Genomic DNA, 19,074 nt, shown 5'->3' with positions numbered 1-19,074 from the left:
CTTCTCCCCCCACCCCCCAACCCTCCGGTTCGGGCTGCCCTGCCGCCCGGCTAAGCTCCCGGGGCTTTCCGGGCCCGCGGACCCTAGGCCCAGGACGATCCGGCCCGCGGACCCTATCCCCGTCTGGCTTCCTTTTGAGGCCTCGGGCGGGACGGGGAGGAGGAGGGTGGAGAGGGGTCCTGAGTCCACACTGAGTCAGGGTCCGGGGAAAGGAGAGGGTGTCTGTGCCAGAGGGCAGCCCTCGCCCCCTCCGATGCCTCCCCCCAGCACCATGGGGGCTCAGGACTCCGATAGGGCCGGGATCCCAGGACTGCTCGGAGAATGGGGAGGCGGACCCAGGAGTAGGGGCCTAAAGCGGAGACTCGGGGGCGCGGGTCGGGCCCCCTCCCCACACTTTCTCTAGGGCACAGTTCCCCGCCTGGGGTCACCGCCCCCTTCGCCGCCCCCTCGCACCTCCCCACACCATCCTTGGCCCCGCCCTCTCCCTCCGGGTCCCTCCTTCCCTGACCTTCGTCCCTCCCTCTCTCCCTGCTCGCGACTCCTCCTCCTCCCGACTCCCTCCCGGCGCCGCTAAGTTTCTTCGCTCGACACCGCGCACAGACCCCGGGCCCGGCCCCGGCCCCGGCCCCGCGACCATGCTGTGCGGCCGCTGGAGGAGCCGCCACCGGCGGCACGAGGAGCCCCCGGTGCCGGCCCAGGTCGCAGCTCCCGTCGCGCTCCCGTCCCCGCCCGCACCCCAGGACGGCGGCAACAAGAGGCCCGGGCTGCGGGCGCTGAAGAAGATGGGTCAGTGAGCGGCTGGGGCGGCTCGGGGTGGGCGCGGACGGGCCCCGGCGGCGCAGCCTGGGAGGGTCGGGTGTTCCGGCGAGCCGTTGGTGGGCTTCCCAATGGGGCTGTGGGGAGTCCGGCTAGGGATGGAAGGCCAGCACCGTTCCAGCGGGGGAGGGGAGGTCGCACCTGGGGTCACCCGAGGTCCTGGGGTCCGAGCGAGGCTCCCAGGATGGCTTTTGTTTTCCACCAGGGGGCGCCCTACCTTCGGGTCAGAAAGCCAGAGTTGCCTTCTCAGATTTGAGGGAAGTCAGTGGGGGAAAGGAAAAACTGTGGTTTATCAAGCATCTCCCAGACACTGGCCAGCACTGGGTGGTTACGGATGTGGTGCCCTTCAATCTTCTTCACATTCCTGAGAGGCAGGTGGTATAATCCCCATTTCACAGATGAAGAAGCTGACTCAAGAGAAAGGAATTTGTCTATGACCACACAGCTAATAGAGGGCAAAAGTTGGTATGTACCCCACACTGCCCCTGGCCCCCTCTCAGAACCAGGGCAAAGTGGGACTGACTGGGGGGCTGAGGGCTTGAACGAGGGGGTTTACGTGTGAGAGTATTTTATACAATGTAAAATACTGTAAAACTGAAGTGGTGTAGTAGAACTGTGGTCGGTAGCATAGTTAATGAGGCGGGGCTGAGGCAACAGAGGGCAGGGCTGCCCGAAGACCTGTGTGAACCTTGGAGCAAAATTCAGAGGTCCCGATAGGTGGTCTTACCTTCTCTTTACCACTGTCCTCCATCCCTTGTTCTTTTTTACTTTTTTAAGATTTTTAAAATTTTTTATTTATTTTATTTATTTATTTTTGGCTGCATTGGGTCTTCGTTGCTGTGCACAGGCTTTCTCTAGTTGTGGTGAGGGGGGCTTCTCTTTGTTGAGGTGCACGGGCTTCTCATTGTAGTGGCTCCTCTTGTTGCGGAGCATGGGCTCTAGGCACGGGGGCTTCAGTAGTTGTGGCATGTGGGCTCAGTAGTCGTGGCTCGTGGGCTCTAGAGCGCAGGCTCAGTAGTTGTAGTGCACGGGTCCGCAGCATGTGGGATTTTCCCGGACCAGGGCTCGAACCCGCGTCCCCGGCATCAGCAGGCGGATTCTCAACCACCACGCCACCAGGGAAGCCCCACCCCCCGTTCTTACTTCTACCTCCTCTCATTCATTTGACCTGAATTTATTGAGTGCTGTGTTCTGAGCACCGTGCCTGGCACTCCTTATGGAGACAGAGGACGTGGTCTCTGCCCTACCCTTCATCAATCACACATGCATTCCACAAACATTTATTGAGTGCCTATAGTATGCTCTGCCCTGGGGATTCAGCAACGAACAAGGCAGGCACGGTCCTGGCCCTCAGAGAGCTGAAGTACCAGCAAGGATGTCAGACAATGAAGCAAAGAAACAAGGCTATGAAGGAAGGACCAAGGTGCTAGCAAGCCCTGGCTGCACCCTGGAGCTGGAGGGAGACTAGAGTGAGGCAAAAGGAGAGAGGCAGGTGGAGGCTGGGTCCTCAAGGCCCCTACTTATAAGGTTATGGACTTTCTCTGGAGGGCAACAGGAGCCTGGGAAAGGTCTCAGGCCGGAGGAGAGAGGCAGGAATTGTGTAGAGTAGGGGTGGGTTGGACGAAGGCAGGGGTGAAACAAGGATACCCACAGGAGGGAGGCTGAGGAGTCAGCTGGGCAAGCTGTGTGTGTGCGGGGGGGGACGGGGAGCTCAGAAGTGGGTCGGTACAGCCGAGATGGATTCCAGAACTACAGGGAGATGGACTGGGGTGGACTTTGCAGTTGGTGGGATCTGGAAGGTGTCTCTAATGGGTGGCGGCGTCATCATCCTGTGGTCTAAGGAGCAGTGGTTGTTTGGGGAGAGGTCGATGGCCATGGGGAGTTGAGGTGCCGCTGAGATAGTCAAGGGCTGGTGTTGGGCCGGAGAAGCAGCCCCAGGAGTCAGCTGCCTGTGGGGGTTACGGGTACCATGGGAGGGCTGAGGTGATGCTCCTGCACACTGCCTGCCTCCTCATTCCATACACTTTTGCTAAGCCCCGTCCGCATGCTAGGGCGCAGTGTCAGGGCTGGGGCTACGGAGATGGAGAACACAGCACCTTGCCCTGGGGGAATGAACAGTCTAGTGCCAGGAGCCACTTGTAGACAAATAATTACAGCTGAGCCCAAGACTCATTACCCTTTGGCTGAGTAACGCTGAACGGGAGCTCCGGGCACCCTGTGACAGTGACACTCTTGGGAACTATGTGGGTGTCAGAATGCCATCTGGGCCACCCTCCCTCCCCCCTGACTGCGGCACCGTCCTGTTGAGTGACTGCCTTCCGAGAGAGGAATGTCAAGTCTGTGGGGAATGACCCTTCCGCAGGCCTGACTGAGTCCAGGAACAGGTTGGAGGCGAAACCCAGGTGTCCTGGGGCCCAACTGCCCTGGCCATAAAGGCCAAGTCCTAGGTCTACCACCGAGGTAGCTTCCACGATGACCCCTGCAGCTGCTGCCTCTCCTGAAATGACCCTCAGGGCTGTGTCTTGTCACCGCCTTCGCCAAACCCCTTAGTCTAACGGAGGACAGATTTTCTTTCTGATCAGGTCAAGAGACTAGGGCAGGGAGTGGCTCAGAGTCAAAGGCGAAGAGGGGCCCAAGGAAAAGAAAGGGGGGCCATACTGGGGGAAACCGAGATGAGGGGGGACGGACAGCAGCCCCCGCGTTGAGTGGGAGTCATTTGTGGAGCCTAGGGTCCACTCCGCTCCCATCCCCCGCCCCCAGGCTGGGCTGCTGGCCTGGTCTGCGCCAGGGAAGCCAGGGAACAGTTGAAGAGGCAGAAGAGGAGCCCAGGGAGCACCGGGGCAGGGCTGAGTTTGCAGTAGCCCAGATCCCACGTAATCCTCGGTCACCCCAGGGGAAGGTGCTGTCACTGTCCTCACAGATGAGAAACTCGAGGTGGAAGGGGTGAAGTCACCGGCCCAAGGCCGCGCGGCTAAGAGGCAGCGTCTGTCTGCCACCAAAGCCATCGTTTTCAATGAGGGCTCTTTATTTCTGGAATTAATGAATACTAATTAACACCTTTATAACACTGTGCGAGCGCTTTTCTCGTATTAGCTCATTTAATGTCACAACCTTATGAGGTAGGTGGGACCATTAGCCTCATTTTACGAGTGAGGAAACTGAGGTTCAGCGAGGTTCAGTAACTTGCCCCGGATTCCAAGCTGGGAAGTAGCTAAGAGAGGATTCGAACCCAGGAAGTCTGGCCCAGAGTCCAAGCTCCTAACACAATGAATGAATGAGTGATTTAAGCCTGGTGGGGAGGGGCCTGCTACACCCCTCCCCCATAGTGGCTCTGCCAGCTGCCAGGGGTGTCCTCATAGGGCTGCCAAAAAAAATATCAGTATGTCCCAAATTATGTAAATATTTGATACTAAAATATTATTTGTTGTTCATCTGAAATTCACATTTAACTGGGCATCCTGAACTTTGTCTGGCAGCCCTGTCTCCCCAGAGCCTGGAACTGCCCCTGTGCCCCTGATGCTCCACCCGGCCCCTAATCCTCCCTGTGAGCAGAGCACTAAGTGGGCAGAATCTGTTCCCTTCCCTCCCCGGTCGGCACACAACACCAAGTGCCGCAGGGAAAGTGGGCTCTCCCGATGGCCTGCCCAGGGCATCTCCTGCAGGGTGAGTGGGGCTGCCAGGGGCGAGGTTGGCAGGTGGGGCAGTCTTCAGAGCAGCCCCCGGTCTGGGTAGGTGCCTGGCCTGGGTGGTGGGAGGGGTGGGCAGCCCTCCTGGTCACGCCGGTGTGTGCCAGGCAGGGCTGGGGGGCTGGCTCTGTCCTGCATCCTGGCCCCCCTCACCTCTCCTCCTTCCTCAGCTCTGAGGAGCCCCGCTCCACGATCTCAACCCCCAAACAGGCTTCACGCCTGGTCTGGGCCTGCAGAGAAGAGTGCTGCCCCCTTTATCGCACTATGTCCACCCGGAGCGGGGGAAGCACCGCCTGCCTTTCTTGACTTTGTTGATGCTTCAAGGAATGTTATGGATTCTGGCACTGAGCTCCGCTAGGCTCTAGCCTTGGGTATGGCAGCCAGCCAGGGCGAGGGGGACACGTTTGGTACCCGAGGTGCTGGGGCTACCTGCTAGCTTGAGGATTCCGGTGGGAAGGTGTTTGAGAGACCTCGCCGTTGCCTGTCCCCTCCCAGAGCCTCATGGCCTCAGTCACCGGGGGAAAAGCTGCTCTTCCTCCCCTCCCCCGTTGGCATGAAGCTGTCGGCTGTCGGCTGTCGGCTGTCGCTGTTCCCTGCATGTCTCACATTCCTGCTGGAGTCCCGTGAGCCCTTCCTGAGTGTGCACTGGCACACACACACACACACACACACACCTTAGTTTCCACGCCAAGCTGACCACCTCCCACCCACCAACCACACACACACACACCCCCCGATATGCACACACCACCCTACACACACCTTCACTCCTTACACACCCTGCTCTCTGCATACACACCCCGTGACCACACAGCACTCCCGCCCCTGCCACCAGCCCACTCGGGCCTCTGCCCACGCCCTACACGGCCCCTGCATCCACCCCTGCCTTGGGCCACCCACACTGTTTTCAGCATACACAGCTAGTCCTCTCTGATCATCAGTGGCCCATCTGTGAGAAAGGTGGGATTGAAGGGCCAGGGATAAACTTGGCCTCCCCACAGCCCCTTCCAGCTCTGCCAGTGGGGCAGATTCCTGCCCCCAGCCTTGGCCCCAAACCACACACAGCCCAAACCGCCCAGGCTGCAGATGGTCACTGGGAAACTGTGGGGCTACCCGTTCCTCACCACCTCCCGGCCCCTTTCTGGGGGCTGAGATAAGCGGCTCAGGGAAGGTGTCTGGGCCCCAGCTGATGACACGGAGCTGGGCTGGGCGGGAGAGGGGCCCAGCTGGAAGCCGTGGGAATGAGGAGCAGGGATGGAGCAGAATACCCGGGTCCCTCTTCCCTCCCGGGCACTGCCTCGGTTTCCTTCTTTGTTATCATTTACTGTGAGCCCCCTGTGGGCGGGCCTCAGACAGAGAGCCCTGTGTGCTCCTTCAGTCACACAGAGCCCTTTGGGTGAGGCCCCCCAACTCTCAACGCACTCCAGCTGCCCTGTGACCCTGGACAAGTTCGTTAGCTGCTCTGTGCCTCTTTAACAGCTTTATTGAGAATTAATTCACATCCCATACCATTCAGCCATTTAAAGTGTACAGTGGTTTCTGGCATTACATTATTATTATTATTATTTTTTGGCTGTGCTGTGTGGCATGCAGGATCTTAGTTCCTCCACCAGGGATCGAACCTGTGCCCCCTGCATTGAAAGCGCGGAGTCTTAACCAGTGGACCGCCAGCGAAGTCCCTTAATTTTTAAAAATTGTGGTAAAATATATATCACATAAAATTGGCCACGTACACCATTCTGAAGTGGGTAATTCAGCGGCATTAATTACATTCACAATGTTGTGCTATTTCTAAAACTTTTCCATCACCCTAAACAGAAACTCTGTAACCATTAGGACATAATTCACCATTCTTCCCTTTCCCCAGCCCCTGGTAACCTCTAATTTACTTTCTGTCTCTGAATTTTTTAAAATTGAGGTATAAGTGATATAAAATCTGTTTCTATGAATTTGACTGTTCTAGGGACCTCATGTAAACGGAATCGCACATCATTTGTCCTTCTGGGTCTGGCTTATCTCCCTTAGCATAATGTTTTCAAGGTTCATCCATGATGTAGCAGAGATCAGATTTCACTCCTCTTTTTGGCTGAATAATTATCCCACTGTATGCATAGACCACATTTTGCTTATTCCTTCATTTGTTGATGGACGCTTGGGTTGTTTCCACCTTTTGGTACTGTCTGTCCTCATTTTTACTACTGTTATTTCGTGATTGTTCCCCCACCTGCTCGGTTGAGGTGGCCATGGTGCTGGCCCAGCCCAGCTCCAGGTTCAAGGCAGAGATGGATAGATAGAGAATCCACGGAAACCACAGGAGGCAGGCAGCTTGCACGCCTGCTCCAAGCAGGTAGGAATGAGGTCGAGGAGACATCTGTGGGTTTGGATCTGGCAAGACCGATAAATATTTACTGGGTGGCTAGGCAGAGGACCAGGCCCCTCTCAGCATCACTGCCCAGGGCCTGGGCCTGCCTCCTGACCTCACGCCCTTACCTCCCTTGGTCCTGCCCCTCCCATCTGACAGATCAGCCCCCTCACTACCCCAGGGTTCAGAAGCTCAAGCAATGGAGAAATAGAGGCACCCACCCAGGGACTCAGCACCTGGCCCAGCCTGGCACTTCACCCTCATTCTGTGTGGCCTTTCCTCTGGCAGTGTGGTTGGAGGACAGTGTGGTCCAAGGGGCAGTGTGATCCGGGGGCCTGTGCTGGTTGGGTGGGCAGAATGGAATGTCACCCCTTCCCCCAGCAGGCTCCTGGGGAGCTGGGGGTGAGGGCCAGGAGTAGGGGCCTCTCCTCAACGTGGGAACCTGTCCCAGTGGGGGGCTGGTCGGGAGCTCAGGCTGCCTTTCTCCATGTCGTGTTTGCAGCAGACTCTGGACAAAAGAGGCCCTCAGTGACTCACCTCCATTTCCAGCCTTAGTCACTCACCAAACCGCCTCCTCCCCATCCTCCCCACCTCTGGCCTTGGCATCACAGGGCTGGCCCATCAGGGGAGGTGGCTCCAGCTGCAGAGCCTGGTTGTCATGGGAATGAGGAGTCCCCTTTCCCATAGCTGAGGAGGTGGTGGAGGGGTGGGCTCAGCCCTGGTGGCACTGCAGGTTCCCCTGAATGCCCTGCCCCCCCCTCTGTTGTTCCTCAGGATGAGAGAATGCAGAGGTTGCCTGGATGTGGGGATAGGGGCCTGAGGGTCTGGTGAGTCTCTTGGCCTGGCACATGCCAAGTTCCAGCTCTTTACCTGGAAGAAGGAGGGTTCCACCTCCCCTTCCTAGCTAGGTGGCACTGAGTGGGCATTGACCCTTCCAGAAGGCCACAGTCTAAACCCTGAGAGACCCCTTGGAGCCATTAAGGTCACAAATTGGCCCCAAGGGGGACCATAGCCTCTTAAGGATGGCAGGTTTCTCCTCCTGCCCCTGAGTCCATGATTCTCCATCATAGTCACTCTCAAAGTCATAAGGTAGGTTTTTAAACATACAGATGCCCAACCCCCAACCTGTACCTGCTGGACGAGAATCTCTGGGTCATGGGTTTTGCAACCTCCACCAGGTGATTCTGATGCACAGCTGGAGTTGAGAAACCCTGACCCACAAGGCTGCTGCCCTGACATCTGGACAGATGGCTCAGGGCTGGGGCTAGAATGCACTTAGTCCCCAGCTGTCTGTCCATCTGCCTCCCCTTTCAGAAAACACTGGCTGCAAGCCTGGCTCTGGGACAAGCACTGAGGTGAGGATATCCCAGTGCTTGGGCTTATTAAGGTCCACTGAAATTACAGTTCAGGTGGGGTGATTAATTAAAGTAACAAGTGTTGCTGGTGGTCAGGGAAGGAGAACTCCTATTTGAAGACAAATCAGGAAAGACTTCCTGGAGGAGGTGGTCCTTGAAGGACTGCAGTGTGAGGAAGAGACGGGAGAAGGATCCTACAAAGGCTCCTGGAGAGAGTGAGAGGAAGGCCCAGGAATTTAGGCTTGATTCCTCGGGTCAGGGTTTGCAGCTGGGCAAGCAGGGTCCTTGGGGCCACAAAGCCTAAAGCCAAACCCAGTATTGGGAGCTTGTTAAAATAAAGGGAGGAAGCGAGGCCCACTGTCTTGTTTCCTTTGGCCCACACAGTGGTGTTTTGGGGTTTTTTGTTTCAATTTGATTTAATTGCCAACATTGAAAAATCTGGAGGCATCACATATAAATCCAGATTCAGTTCTCTGGGAACTCTGGGCCTTCATCCACTCCTGGCTGCCTCCGTCCTTCCAAAAGGTGTGGACCCTACATTTTGTCTGGTTCCCACACGTTCTATCGTCCCATGGCTCATAAACCTTTGGTTTTGACCCTTGCTGAGGCAGATCTGAGCAGGGTGTGGCCCTACCAGGATGGGCAGCATTTTGACTGAATTTTGGATTTTGTAGCAGCTACTATTGTGGTCTCCATTTTATGAATGGTGAACATGAGGCTTAGAGCAGTCACAGGGTAGTGCCACCAAGGCCGTGTAACTGGGAAGTGACAGAGCTGGTATTTGACTCCTCGGACCCTGCTCTTTCCTAGGTCCTCAAGCCCAGGGTGGTTGCAGGGAGCTGGGGAGGGAGGAGGGTAGAAGGAGCAGAGGGGTCAGTGTAGTGGCCAAGGGCGAAGGTGCTGGAGCCTGACCTCCAGGGTTTGAAGCCTGCTTCTGCCACTCCCCAGCCATGGAATTCTGGCAAGTTGCTGAAGCATCTCTGCACTTGTTTTCTCGTGTGTTAATACATGAGTGGGGTCTGGCATGTAGTAGGTACTTTGTAAGCATTTTGTCTTATTAAGAAAGATGGACACTGTGACTGGAGAGCACATGTGGGCTCAGGGGTTACACGGGGTTGTGACAGTGGCTGGGCAAGGGGGATACCAAGTGTCACAGGAGATCATGCTTTCAGCTGGGCCCCACCAGGGCATCTGGAGATCAGTCCCAGGCTGGCCAAGGCAGGACTGGGCCTGGCATGCTTGGCCTGAGACCCTGGAGCCAGAGTGACCTCTGCTGTCCTCCCTTGTCTTCGGGAAAGCAGAGGTGAGGAGCTTGGGTTGCAGCAAGAAAGATTTAGGTTAGATAGTGAGACTACCCTCTTGATGGTCAGGTTTTCGTGTCAAGGGAAAAGGCTATTGATGGCAGATTCTAGGCTTGAAGGCTGGAGGCCGTGATGGAGGGGAGTGGCAGAAAGAGTGACCTTTAGCGAGGCCTGAGTCCCAGGCGCTGCCTTGAGCTCTGCTCTGAGGGCCTCCAGAGGAGGCTGCTTGACAGGGAGGAGGGCAGGCCTGTTACTGGCACCCCTCCCGGGGGGCCTGGGTGGGACACACCAAGCACAGGCCGTGGGGCCAAAAAGCCTATAGCCAAAGCCAGTGTTGGGGCCTGTTACAGGGAGAGGAAGAGCTGCCTGGGAGAGTTTGCAGAGGCTTGGGCAGGGAGGCCGCACCTCCCTGCTGGGAGGAGGGTGGCGGACACCTGCAGGCAGGGCCGGCCAGGATGCCCATGGCCTCCCGCCCCCGCAGGCCTGACGGAGGACGAGGACGTGCGCGCCATGCTGCGGGGCTCCCGGCTCTGCAAGATCCGCTCGCGGACATGGAAGAAGGAGCGGCTGTACCGGCTGCAGGAGGACGGCCTGAGCGTGTGGTTCCAGCGGCGCATCCCACGCGCGCCTTCGCAGCACATCTGTGAGCTGGGACCCGGGCGGGCGTGGGCAGGCGGGGGACAGTGGAGGCCCGGCCCCGCCGCCCTGACCCGGCCGCGCGCGTCCCGTCCCTCTCCGCAGTCTTCGTGCAGCATATCGAGGCTGTCCGCGAGGGCCACCAGTCCGAGGGCCTGCGGCGCTTCGGGGGCGCCTTCGAGCCGGCGCGCTGCCTAACCATCGCCTTCAAGGGGCGTCGCAAGAACTTGGACCTGGTGGCGCCCACGGCCGAGGAGGCGCAGCGCTGGGTGCGCGGTCTGGCCAAGCTGCGCGCGCGCCTCGATGCCATGAGCCAGCGCGAGCGCCTCGACCAATATCCTCCCGGGGAGGGCAGTGGACCGCGCGGGGAGGGGGGCCAGCCCTGTGCCGGGATCAGGCCCAGGGGAGGCGTGGCTCCGCCCTTAGGGACCCGCGGTTTGAGATAGAGCCCCTTGTCTTCAGAACTGAGGGTGGTGACGGGGCATCCTGTCTCTGGGGAGCCCGGTCCCGTGGAGGACGTGCGGCTGGGGCACTCAGGGGGTCCACAGGCTGAGGGGAAAGCACAGCCCCCAAACCCGGGAGCCCCCAGGGCGGGGGTGAGGGTATGCCATACCTGCCAGTTACCTGTCAGCAGGGGGCTGGGCCCAGCCTGTTTCTAGTATTTCCTGAGCACCCACACCTGGATCCACTTCTATCTGCATCGAGCAGACTCCAACCAGGACAGTAAGATGAGCTTCAAGGAGATCAAGAACCTGCTCCGCATGGTCAACGTGGACATGAACGACATGTACGCCTACCGCCTCTTCAAGGTGGGCATCTGCCACCATTCTGACCTCTGCTCTCTGCCTTCCCCCAGCCATCTGAGTCATCAGTTCCCTCCCCCCTTCCCACCCCCCAGCTTTTGTGGTGAGTGGCCTCTCTCTGCAGAAAGGCCACATCTGGGCCTAGGTACACTTTCATCCCAGTGAAGCCACTGGGCCAGGATGGGAGTGCTGGCCCAGAGCTCCTTTCCTCACCCTCAGGCAGAGCCCAGGTAGGGAGGACCTCGGGCTCATGGGTACACACAGGAGCGCACCCCCCTCCACTGTGGCATGTGTGGCACCTCCACACGTGACCATGTACACCCCACATGTGGGAGCACAGACAGGGGCCCACAGAGGTGGGCTCTGCATCCGTGGCCCAGTTGGATCACGTGGAGACACCTGTGTGGATGTTGACTGTGACTCCAACAGACAGGAGGGCCATGGCACCTGTGCACCTGGGCCGATAGCACCATGTGAATTCTGTTATGTGTTGCTCATTGACCCTGGGTGTGAACGTGTGAGGGTGAGAACGGTAGCGTATACACACGGGAAGGGGGGATTCTGGCACCGGGCCTCAGCCCTGCCCAGGGCTCACAGTTTTTCCTCCCACATCTTGATTCTTGGAGTAGGTCATGGGGCAGAGGAACAGGCAATGAACCCAGGAGTCCTTTCTTAGAATCCCAGCCCTGCGATTTAGCAGCTGTGTGAGTCTGAGTGAGACCCGGAGCCTGGCTAGCTTTCAGTTTCTCCACCTGTGAAACTGCGGACAACGCCTCCTTCCCAGACATGGTGGATGACGGGTGTGTCGGCGCAGGCCAGCTCTCCCAGGGTGTCCTCCTCCTCTGAATCTCTCCCTCCTGCTCTCCAGGAGTGTGACCGCTCCAACAATGAGTGGCTGGAGGGGCCTGAGATCGAGGAGTTTCTGCGACGGCTGCTGAAACGCCCCGAGCTGGAGGAGATCTTCCATCGGTACTCGGGCGAGGACCGGGTGTTGAGCACCTCCGAGCTGCTGGAGTTCCTGGAGGACCAGGGTGAGGATGGCGCCACGCTGGCCCACGCCCGGCAGCTCATCCACACCTATGAGCTCAACGAGACAGGTGAGGGGTCTGACAGATGGGGCTGGGGCCAACACGGCCCAGGGCTCGGCATCTGACAGGTCCGGGTTCCCAGCTAAGTGGGCTCTGCTATTACAGGCTGTGGGCACCATCTTGGGCAGGTTACCTTGCCTCTCTGAGACTCAGCTGCCACATCTGTAAAATGGCATAGTAATGTACCGTCCTCACAGGGTTGGGTTGAAATTAAATGGCATAACTTGGGAGTCCCCTGGTGGCCTACTGGTTAGGATTCCAGCTTTTCACTGCCGTGGCCCAGGTTCAATCCCTGGTCGGGAAACAGATCCCGCAAGCTGTGAGGCGTGGCCAAAAAAAAAAAGGCATAACTTACGTAGAGTCCAGTCAGTAGGCAGGTGCTCACTATTACTAAGTTGAGTGAGCTTTGAGGCATTTTAGGGCCAAAGGGGTCCCCCGTGATGCGCTCTTCTGCCCATTCCTTCAGCCAAGCAGCACGAACTGATGACTCTGGATGGCTTCATGATGTACCTGTTGTCGCCTGAGGGGGCTGCCCTGAACCTGGCCCACACGTGTGTGTTCCAGGACATGAACCAGCCCCTGGCCCACTACTTCATCTCCTGCTCCCACAATACCTACCTGACCGACTCTCAGATCGGTGGGCCCAGCAGCACCGAGGCCTATGTTAGGTACCATAGTGGGGGGGATGGTGGGAGTGAACATGTCTGGGAGCCAGTTTGGGGATGGACATGGGGCTCAACTCCCGCCCTGGGCTTCCTGGGGCCTACCTGGGGGCCTGTCCATTGCCCTGCTCTGTGCCACCCACATGACACCTTGCCCATCCATCCATCTGTCCGCAGAGCCTTTGCCCAGGGATGCCGCTGTGTGGAGCTTGACTGCTGGGAGGGGCCAGGAGGGGAGCCGGTCATCTACCATGGCCACACCCTCACCTCCAAGATCCTCTTCCGAGATGTGATCCAGGCAGTGCGTGACCACGCCTTCACGGTGAGCCCTGGGACCCCCACGCCCAGCCCCAGAGCCTTCCCCATGACATCAGCTGGTCTCGGTCCTTCCAAAAGAAACCCCTGGGACTTCCCTGGTGGTCCAGTGGTTAAGACTCTGTGCTTCCACTGCAGGGGGCATGGGTTCGATCCCTGGTCAGGGAACTAAGATCCTGCATGCTGTGGCGTGGCCAAAAAAACCCCAAAACAAAAAGCCCCCCAAAACAAAAGAAACCCCTGCCCAGAGACTCCCTTTCACCAAGTGCTGCTGGGACAACTGCCCAATGGGGGTAGAATAAAGCTGGGTGAGAGGCTCCCTTCTCCCACCCTTATATTTAGTAAATGTATTAAAATAGTAAAATTTCCAGAAGAAAACCTTGTGGGTAGGGAAGGACATTTTAATCATGACTCGCAAAGAGAAAATCGTGAAAGAGAGGCTCAGTGTTGCACCTACATAAAATTGCAACTTCTGTCGAGCTATACAAACCTTACCATCAACAAATGATGGGCTGGGACCAAAAGTGTGCAACCTAAACGACATGGTCAGTGTCATTAACAGATAAAGAGCATTTATAAAAGAAAAACATTCCTGCAGCCACCCTCAGCTCCCCAGACAGTCCACCCCTTCCCCGAGGCCCCAGATCTGACCTCTGCCCCTCCACGTACACACTGACCCCAGTGTGTCCCACATCTACTCACTCAGTCTCCCCCAGAGTGGGTTCTCCAGAGCCCTGCCTTTGCCTGCCTGTCCTGAAAGGCGTGGGGGGCCGGGCATAGCAGGGGTCCTGGTGGGGGAGGGGTGAGTGACTCTGAGCTGCCGCCCCTCCCTCCCACAGCTGTCCCCGTACCCCGTCATCCTGTCCCTCGAGAACCACTGTGGGCTGGAGCAGCAGGCTGCCATGGCCCGTCACCTCCACACCATCCTAGGGGACATGCTGGTGACGCAGATGCTGGACTCCCAGAACCCTGAAGAGCTGCCATCCCCAGAGGTGATGCTCCCGGACCCCCAGCCTGGGTGGGGGGAGGGTCTGGCTCCGAGGTCCACCATCCACCTCCCTTGTTCAGGCCCCCTCCCCTCTCTCTGTCTTAACCTTCCTCCGCTTCTCCGTTCATCTGACATCTGCCACCCTGTGGTCTTGTCACTTGTCTGCCTTCCATTTTGACTAGACATAACCCACCCTCTCACCTGGCATCGAAGGCCCTCTACGACCTGGCCCTGACCTCCCCGCTCTGCCTCCTGCCCTTGGAGTCCCTGCAGGCTCGGCCATTCCCATCTCGAAGGCCTTGGTTGACACTGTCTGCTCCACCTGCAGCTCCCTTCCTAGCCATCTGTGCTCGCCAGGCGCCACCTGCTTAGAGCTCTAGCTCGGCGCAGAGAGCCTCTTCCTGCGGCCGTAACAACTTCCTCAGCTCTCTGGCCAGAAGTGGTCCATCCTCCTTTCCTCCCAACCCCCAGAGCATTTTATCTGCCCCTTCAGGACATTTATCCTTTTTAGGCTCTTTGAGAAAACTCTCCTCCTACTCCCAATCCCAAATTATGCAAGGAATGTAGATTCACCTTTGTGTGTGATTTGATTTTTTTATCAGTATGAAAATAACATACATATGGTAAAAGAAAAAATGGAGCCGCAGAAAAGCATACACAATGAAAAATGGATTTTCCTCCACTCAGGCTCCCCCCTGTCCTATTTCTGAAGAAGTAATCGTCTTCAACAGTGTCTTGTGAATCCTTCCAGAACTTTCCCATGCATATATATAGCTATGTACATAGCTGTCTTCTCCTTCAAATGGTACACAAAGAAGATCACGTGAACACACATTCTACACGCGCTTCTTTCACATGAGATCTTTTTTGAAGGGAGCACCTACTCTTTCAACCCTGAGCTGCCTCATTCATTTTATTGGCTGCTGTGTAGTATGCTGATGCTTAGCGGGGCCCCATTAGCCAGTCCCCTGTGGATAGAGCTGTTTCCCGCATAGGTTTCTTCCTATTAGAAACATCACTCATCTCTGTCTCCTTCGCTGCTCGCCACCCGGGGCCAGCCCCTCACACAGTGGTGGCTGAATGATAGGCTGACCGGCTGGCATAGGGGCCAAAGGGCTTAATTGCTCCGTGTTGGTCTCTACAGCAGCTGAGAGGCCGGGTCCTGGTGAAGGGGAAGAAGCTGCCAGCTGCTCGGAATGAGGACGGTCGAGTCCTCTCAGACCGGGAGGAGGACGACGAAGACGCGGACGAAGAAGAGGAGGCGGGAGCCGCAGAGCAGAGGCGGCGGGTGAGTGGGCCGGGCTGGGCCGGCCCGGGCTGGGCAGGGGCTTGATACCACTGTGGAGCTTGGGGGCAGGGGGCAGAGGGAAGGAAGGTGGGAGGACCAGGGGTCTGGAGTGGGCAGACCCCCGCTGAGGCTCGTCTCCCAGGCTAAGCAGATCTCCCCGGAGCTGTCGGCCCTGGCCGTGTACTGCTGTGCCACCCGCCTGCGGACCCTGCGCTCTGCCCTGCCCCAGCCCTGCCAGGTCAGCTCCCTCAGCGAGCGCAAGGCCAAGAAGCTCATCCGAGAGGCAGGTAGGAGCCAGGACGTCGGGCCTCTGGGGGACCTGCAGGCTCCTGGTGGGTGGTAGAGGTTGAAGTTGATCTGGAAAGGAGTGCGAAAGGGCTTCGGGGGCAGTGAAAAGGGGGGCTCAGGGAATGAGTGCCCAGCACATGCCCAGCACCGGGCCAGGCGTACATAGAGGGAAAAGGGCACAGGGAAGAGGGAGGCTGCTGTCTGCCTTCACCAGCTCACAGCCTAGTGGTGGGGCCAGACATAGATGGCTAATTACTGTGCAGGGTGATCAGTCGGGCATGACAGGCATGACGGAGGCTGGGGAAGCCCAGCAGGAGGGGGTGAGATCAGAGAAGGGTTCCTGAGCAGGTGATGGCTGAGAAGACACCTGACTGAAGGATGAGGAGGAAGCAGCCAGGTGAGGAGGGGGAGGGGACTTCCAGACAGGAGGAGCAGGTTGCCCCAAGGCCTGGAGGCTTGAGGTATAAGGAAGGGTTCCTGGAACCGGAGGCATGGCTGGAGGAGTGCTTGTGGGATGAGCCATGAAAGACAGGGGATGCCAGCCTGGGGCCAGGTGCTCCACCCACGGAGTCGGAACGTGGGGACTTGGGGGGGGAGGCAGTGCCAGGCGGCGGGAGCGGTGGGGGGGGGGTCCCTGCCCCTCTCTGGACTTCAGCAGCCTCCTTGTGAGGACCCCCGTCCCCTCATCAGAGAGAACAAGGAGCGGGGGCAGGGGAGCTGGGGATGGGAGTTCAGCCTCTGTTCCCAGCTTGTCTCTGGAGGTGGGGGAGGGGAGGTGACAGGCCCTGGCACCCGGTGAGCCACAGCCCAGGGGCTGTCACAGTCCTGCCCCAACTCTCCCTCAGGGAACAGCTTCATCAGGCACAATGCCTGCCAACTGACCCGTGTCTACCCACTGGGGCTGCGGATGAACTCCGCCAACTACAACCCCCAGGAGATGTGGAACTCGGGCTGTCAGCTGGGTGAGTGGGAGCAGCAGGAGAGGGGGTGGGCAGGGGGCCACGGAGGCCCCGGCGGTGATGAGGCCACACAGCTTTCCAGAAGGTGGAAAAATGAGTCTTGTTGATGACAATTATTAAAAGACTGATCAACAGGGAAGGTGGGGAAACACAAAGCAGGCTCGTTTGTGTAAACGAGCCAGTGTACAATCTCAAAACTTTTTATGAAGGTGGAAATTAAAAACCTCCACTCCCACGTGCCCCTCACATACACACACACACCCCGGCAGTCCCCACTAAGTCAACGCTGACGAGCGTGTGCTCTGGAGGGACGCTGAGCAACGCCAAAGGAGAGGAGCCTGGTCCCCTTGGGGGCAGGTAGGGCAGCATCTGGCTTCCTTGGATCCTGGCTCTGGCCCGGCCCCAGGCCCAGCCCCACCCTCCGGTTCCAGCCGCGGAGGCTGGGTTCCCTGGCTGCCGTGAAACCCCCCAGCCATGGTAGGGGTGGGATAGCACTACCCAGGCAGTGGGACCCTGAGCCCTCTCTAGAGAGAGCTGAGTCCTTGCCCCATGAGGTGTGCCTGGCGGGGAGGGCAGTGAGACTCCTGAAACCGAGCAGTGAAGAGAGGGCCACTAAGAGCCCCTGCCCTGCCCCCGCTGTGTCCACAGTGGCCCTGAACTTCCAGACGCCAGGTTATGAGATGGACCTCAATGCCGGGCGCTTCCTTATCAATGGGCGGTGCGGCTATGTCCTGAAACCTGCCTGTCTGCGGCAGCCTGACACAACCTTTGACCCTGAGTGTCCTGGAACCCCCAGAACGACCTTCACCATCCAGGTCAGCAGCCTGGACCACACCCTGCCTGGGGTCCCTGTCTGCGGGGTGCCAGCCTGAGGATAGCAGAGGCCTGGGGACAGCTTGAGCGAGGGCGGTCCGCCTCCGGGTCCTGAGCGGGAGGGCCGGTGTGAGCCCCGCGGGCCAGGCTAGCTCCCCTTCCTCCCCCGCAGGTGCTGACTGCGCAGCAGCTGCCCAAGCTGAACGCCGAGAAGCCAAACTCCATCGTGGACCCGCTGGTGCGCATTGAGATCCACGGGGTGCCCGCAGACTGTGCTTGCAAGGAGACCAACTACGTGCTCAACAATGGTGGGGGCCCTGCTGGGGCGAGCTGGGGGCAGACAGCGGGGAGCGGGGCAGGTGCAGGGCGGGCTCTTGACGGACAGACCTGCGCCCTAGGCTTCAACCCCCGCTGGGGGCAGACCCTGCAGTTCCAGCTGCGGGCTCCGGAGCTGGTGCTGGTCCGGTTCGTGGTAGAAGATTATGACGCCACGTCCCCCAATGACTTTGTGGGCCAGTTTACACTGCCTCTCAGCAGCCTGAAGCAAGGTTGGTGGGGTTGATGGGGGTGGAAAGAGAAGGGGGGCTGGGCCTCCAAGACCCTGTTCACCCAGGCTGCCCACTCCCTCCAAGAGCCTGCCCTAAGCCGGCCCGAGCTGAGCCCAGCCTCCAGCCCCCAGGGCTGGGATGCGGTCTCTGCCCCACACGCCTGGCCCTGCGGTGCGGCGGGCAGAGAAGCTGACACTGGGCTCCCCTCCCGGCAGGATACCGCCACATCCACCTGCTTTCCAAGGACGGGGCCTCACTGTCACCAGCCACCCTCTTTGTCCACATCTGCATCCAGCGCTCCTGACGGCACAGCTGAGCCACCCTGGGTTCTGCAGGTGCCAGTCTGCATCCCTCAGCGGAGGCCCTCTCCTCCTCCGGAGTGGAGGGGTGACGGAGGGCCAGCCCCTCCAGCCTCCCACTTAGCCTGCCCGCCAGGCTCTGTTCTCAACTGGGTGCTGAGGGCCGCCTCAGCCCCTCCTGAAGAACAGGCAGTTGATCTTTTCCCTGGGCCATGAGATGCCCCCAGCTCCTCGGGTGCTCAGCCCACCTGGTCGTCGTGGCTTCTGAAGAGCCAGGCCTGTTGCTGCCAGGAGACTTGGGGAGCAGGACACGTGAACCCTTGGCCACTCTCTGCCCCATCCCAGCCTCCTTCCCACAAGGAGTCCAGCCACCCCCTTGCCCCCTCCCCAGGCGTTAGCCACCCCCTAAGGCCCTCCTTCCCCCTCCAGGCTTTCTGGGCTCCTCCCTCCAGCTCTGGAACCTGAGCGCTGCTCCCTTGTTAAAGCAAGCAGGGGTGGGGGGGAGGCTCAGCCCTGGGGAGACGTAGGAGGAGATTTTTAACTTGTCTTAGAAGAGCCCTGGAGAGGACAGCAGAACAAAATAAAGAAGCAAGTTTATTTTACCATTGCTACCCACTGAGCACCTCTGAGGCCACACCCACAGGCCTATGAGGAGGGACGGGGCAGAGGGAGCGTCCCTTGGGCTTCTTGCTGCATCTGGGCTCCCTGTCTAAGACAGCCAGGGGTGCTGGAGGAGCTGCCGCAGCTCAAAATAGCCCTGACCCTTCCTCTTGGCTCAAAGCTGCTGCCAGCATCACAAGACTGTGAGGACAGCGGTTCACAAAGCCACCCCCACAGCACGTACACCAGGGGCCTTGGATGGGGAGG

The 19,074-nt window shown here is 58.7% G+C and overlaps 1 protein-coding gene across 3 annotated transcripts; it reads left to right on the top strand.

Moving 5' to 3' along the window:
* The first annotated feature begins 49 nt into the window (after positions 1-49).
* Positions 50-18,812, top strand: PLCD3 (phospholipase C delta 3). Of its 3 annotated transcripts, XM_036838248.1 has the most exons (16): positions 654-786; positions 1,215-1,281; positions 10,002-10,163; positions 10,262-10,490; positions 10,836-10,965; positions 11,828-12,056; positions 12,514-12,715; positions 12,887-13,031; positions 13,864-14,016; positions 15,157-15,300; positions 15,443-15,587; positions 16,434-16,550; positions 17,196-17,362; positions 17,533-17,668; positions 17,759-17,908; positions 18,124-18,809. In XM_036838248.1, the coding sequence occupies exons 3-16, from the start codon at positions 10,031-10,033 to the stop codon at positions 18,210-18,212; spliced, it is 2,169 nt and encodes a 722-aa protein (XP_036694143.1). In that variant the 5' UTR covers positions 654-786; positions 1,215-1,281; positions 10,002-10,030; the 3' UTR covers positions 18,213-18,809. The 3 variants fall into 3 exon arrangements, with proteins under 3 accessions (XP_036694142.1, XP_036694141.1, XP_036694143.1); XM_036838247.1 differs by lacking the exon at positions 1,215-1,281 and having other exon boundaries at positions 50-786; positions 15,160-15,300; XM_036838246.1 differs by lacking the exon at positions 1,215-1,281 and having other exon boundaries at positions 52-786; positions 18,124-18,812.
* Positions 18,813-19,074: the final 262 nt, after the last annotated feature.

Source organism: Balaenoptera musculus, chromosome 20, assembly GCF_009873245.2.
Source record: "Balaenoptera musculus isolate JJ_BM4_2016_0621 chromosome 20, mBalMus1.pri.v3, whole genome shotgun sequence".
Taxonomy (NCBI): Eukaryota; Metazoa; Chordata; class Mammalia; order Artiodactyla; family Balaenopteridae; genus Balaenoptera; species Balaenoptera musculus.
Note: the sequence above shows the minus strand (reverse complement) of the source record. Positions and strands in the feature narration are given on the sequence as shown.

What these genes read in the sequence shown, in the direction of transcription:
- PLCD3 (XM_036838246.1), top strand. Translation starts at nt 636, where the DNA reads ATGCTGTGCGGCCGCTGGAGGAGCCGCCACCGGCGGCACGAGGAGCCC. An exon ending in CAGCGCGAGCGCCTCGACCA is followed by an intron (nt 10,491 to 10,835) that starts ATATCCTCCCGG and finishes GAGCACCCACAC; the next exon opens with CTGGATCCACTTCTATCTGC. An exon ending in TGCGTGACCACGCCTTCACG is followed by an intron (nt 13,032 to 13,863) that starts GTGAGCCCTGGG and finishes TCCCTCCCACAG; the next exon opens with CTGTCCCCGTACCCCGTCAT.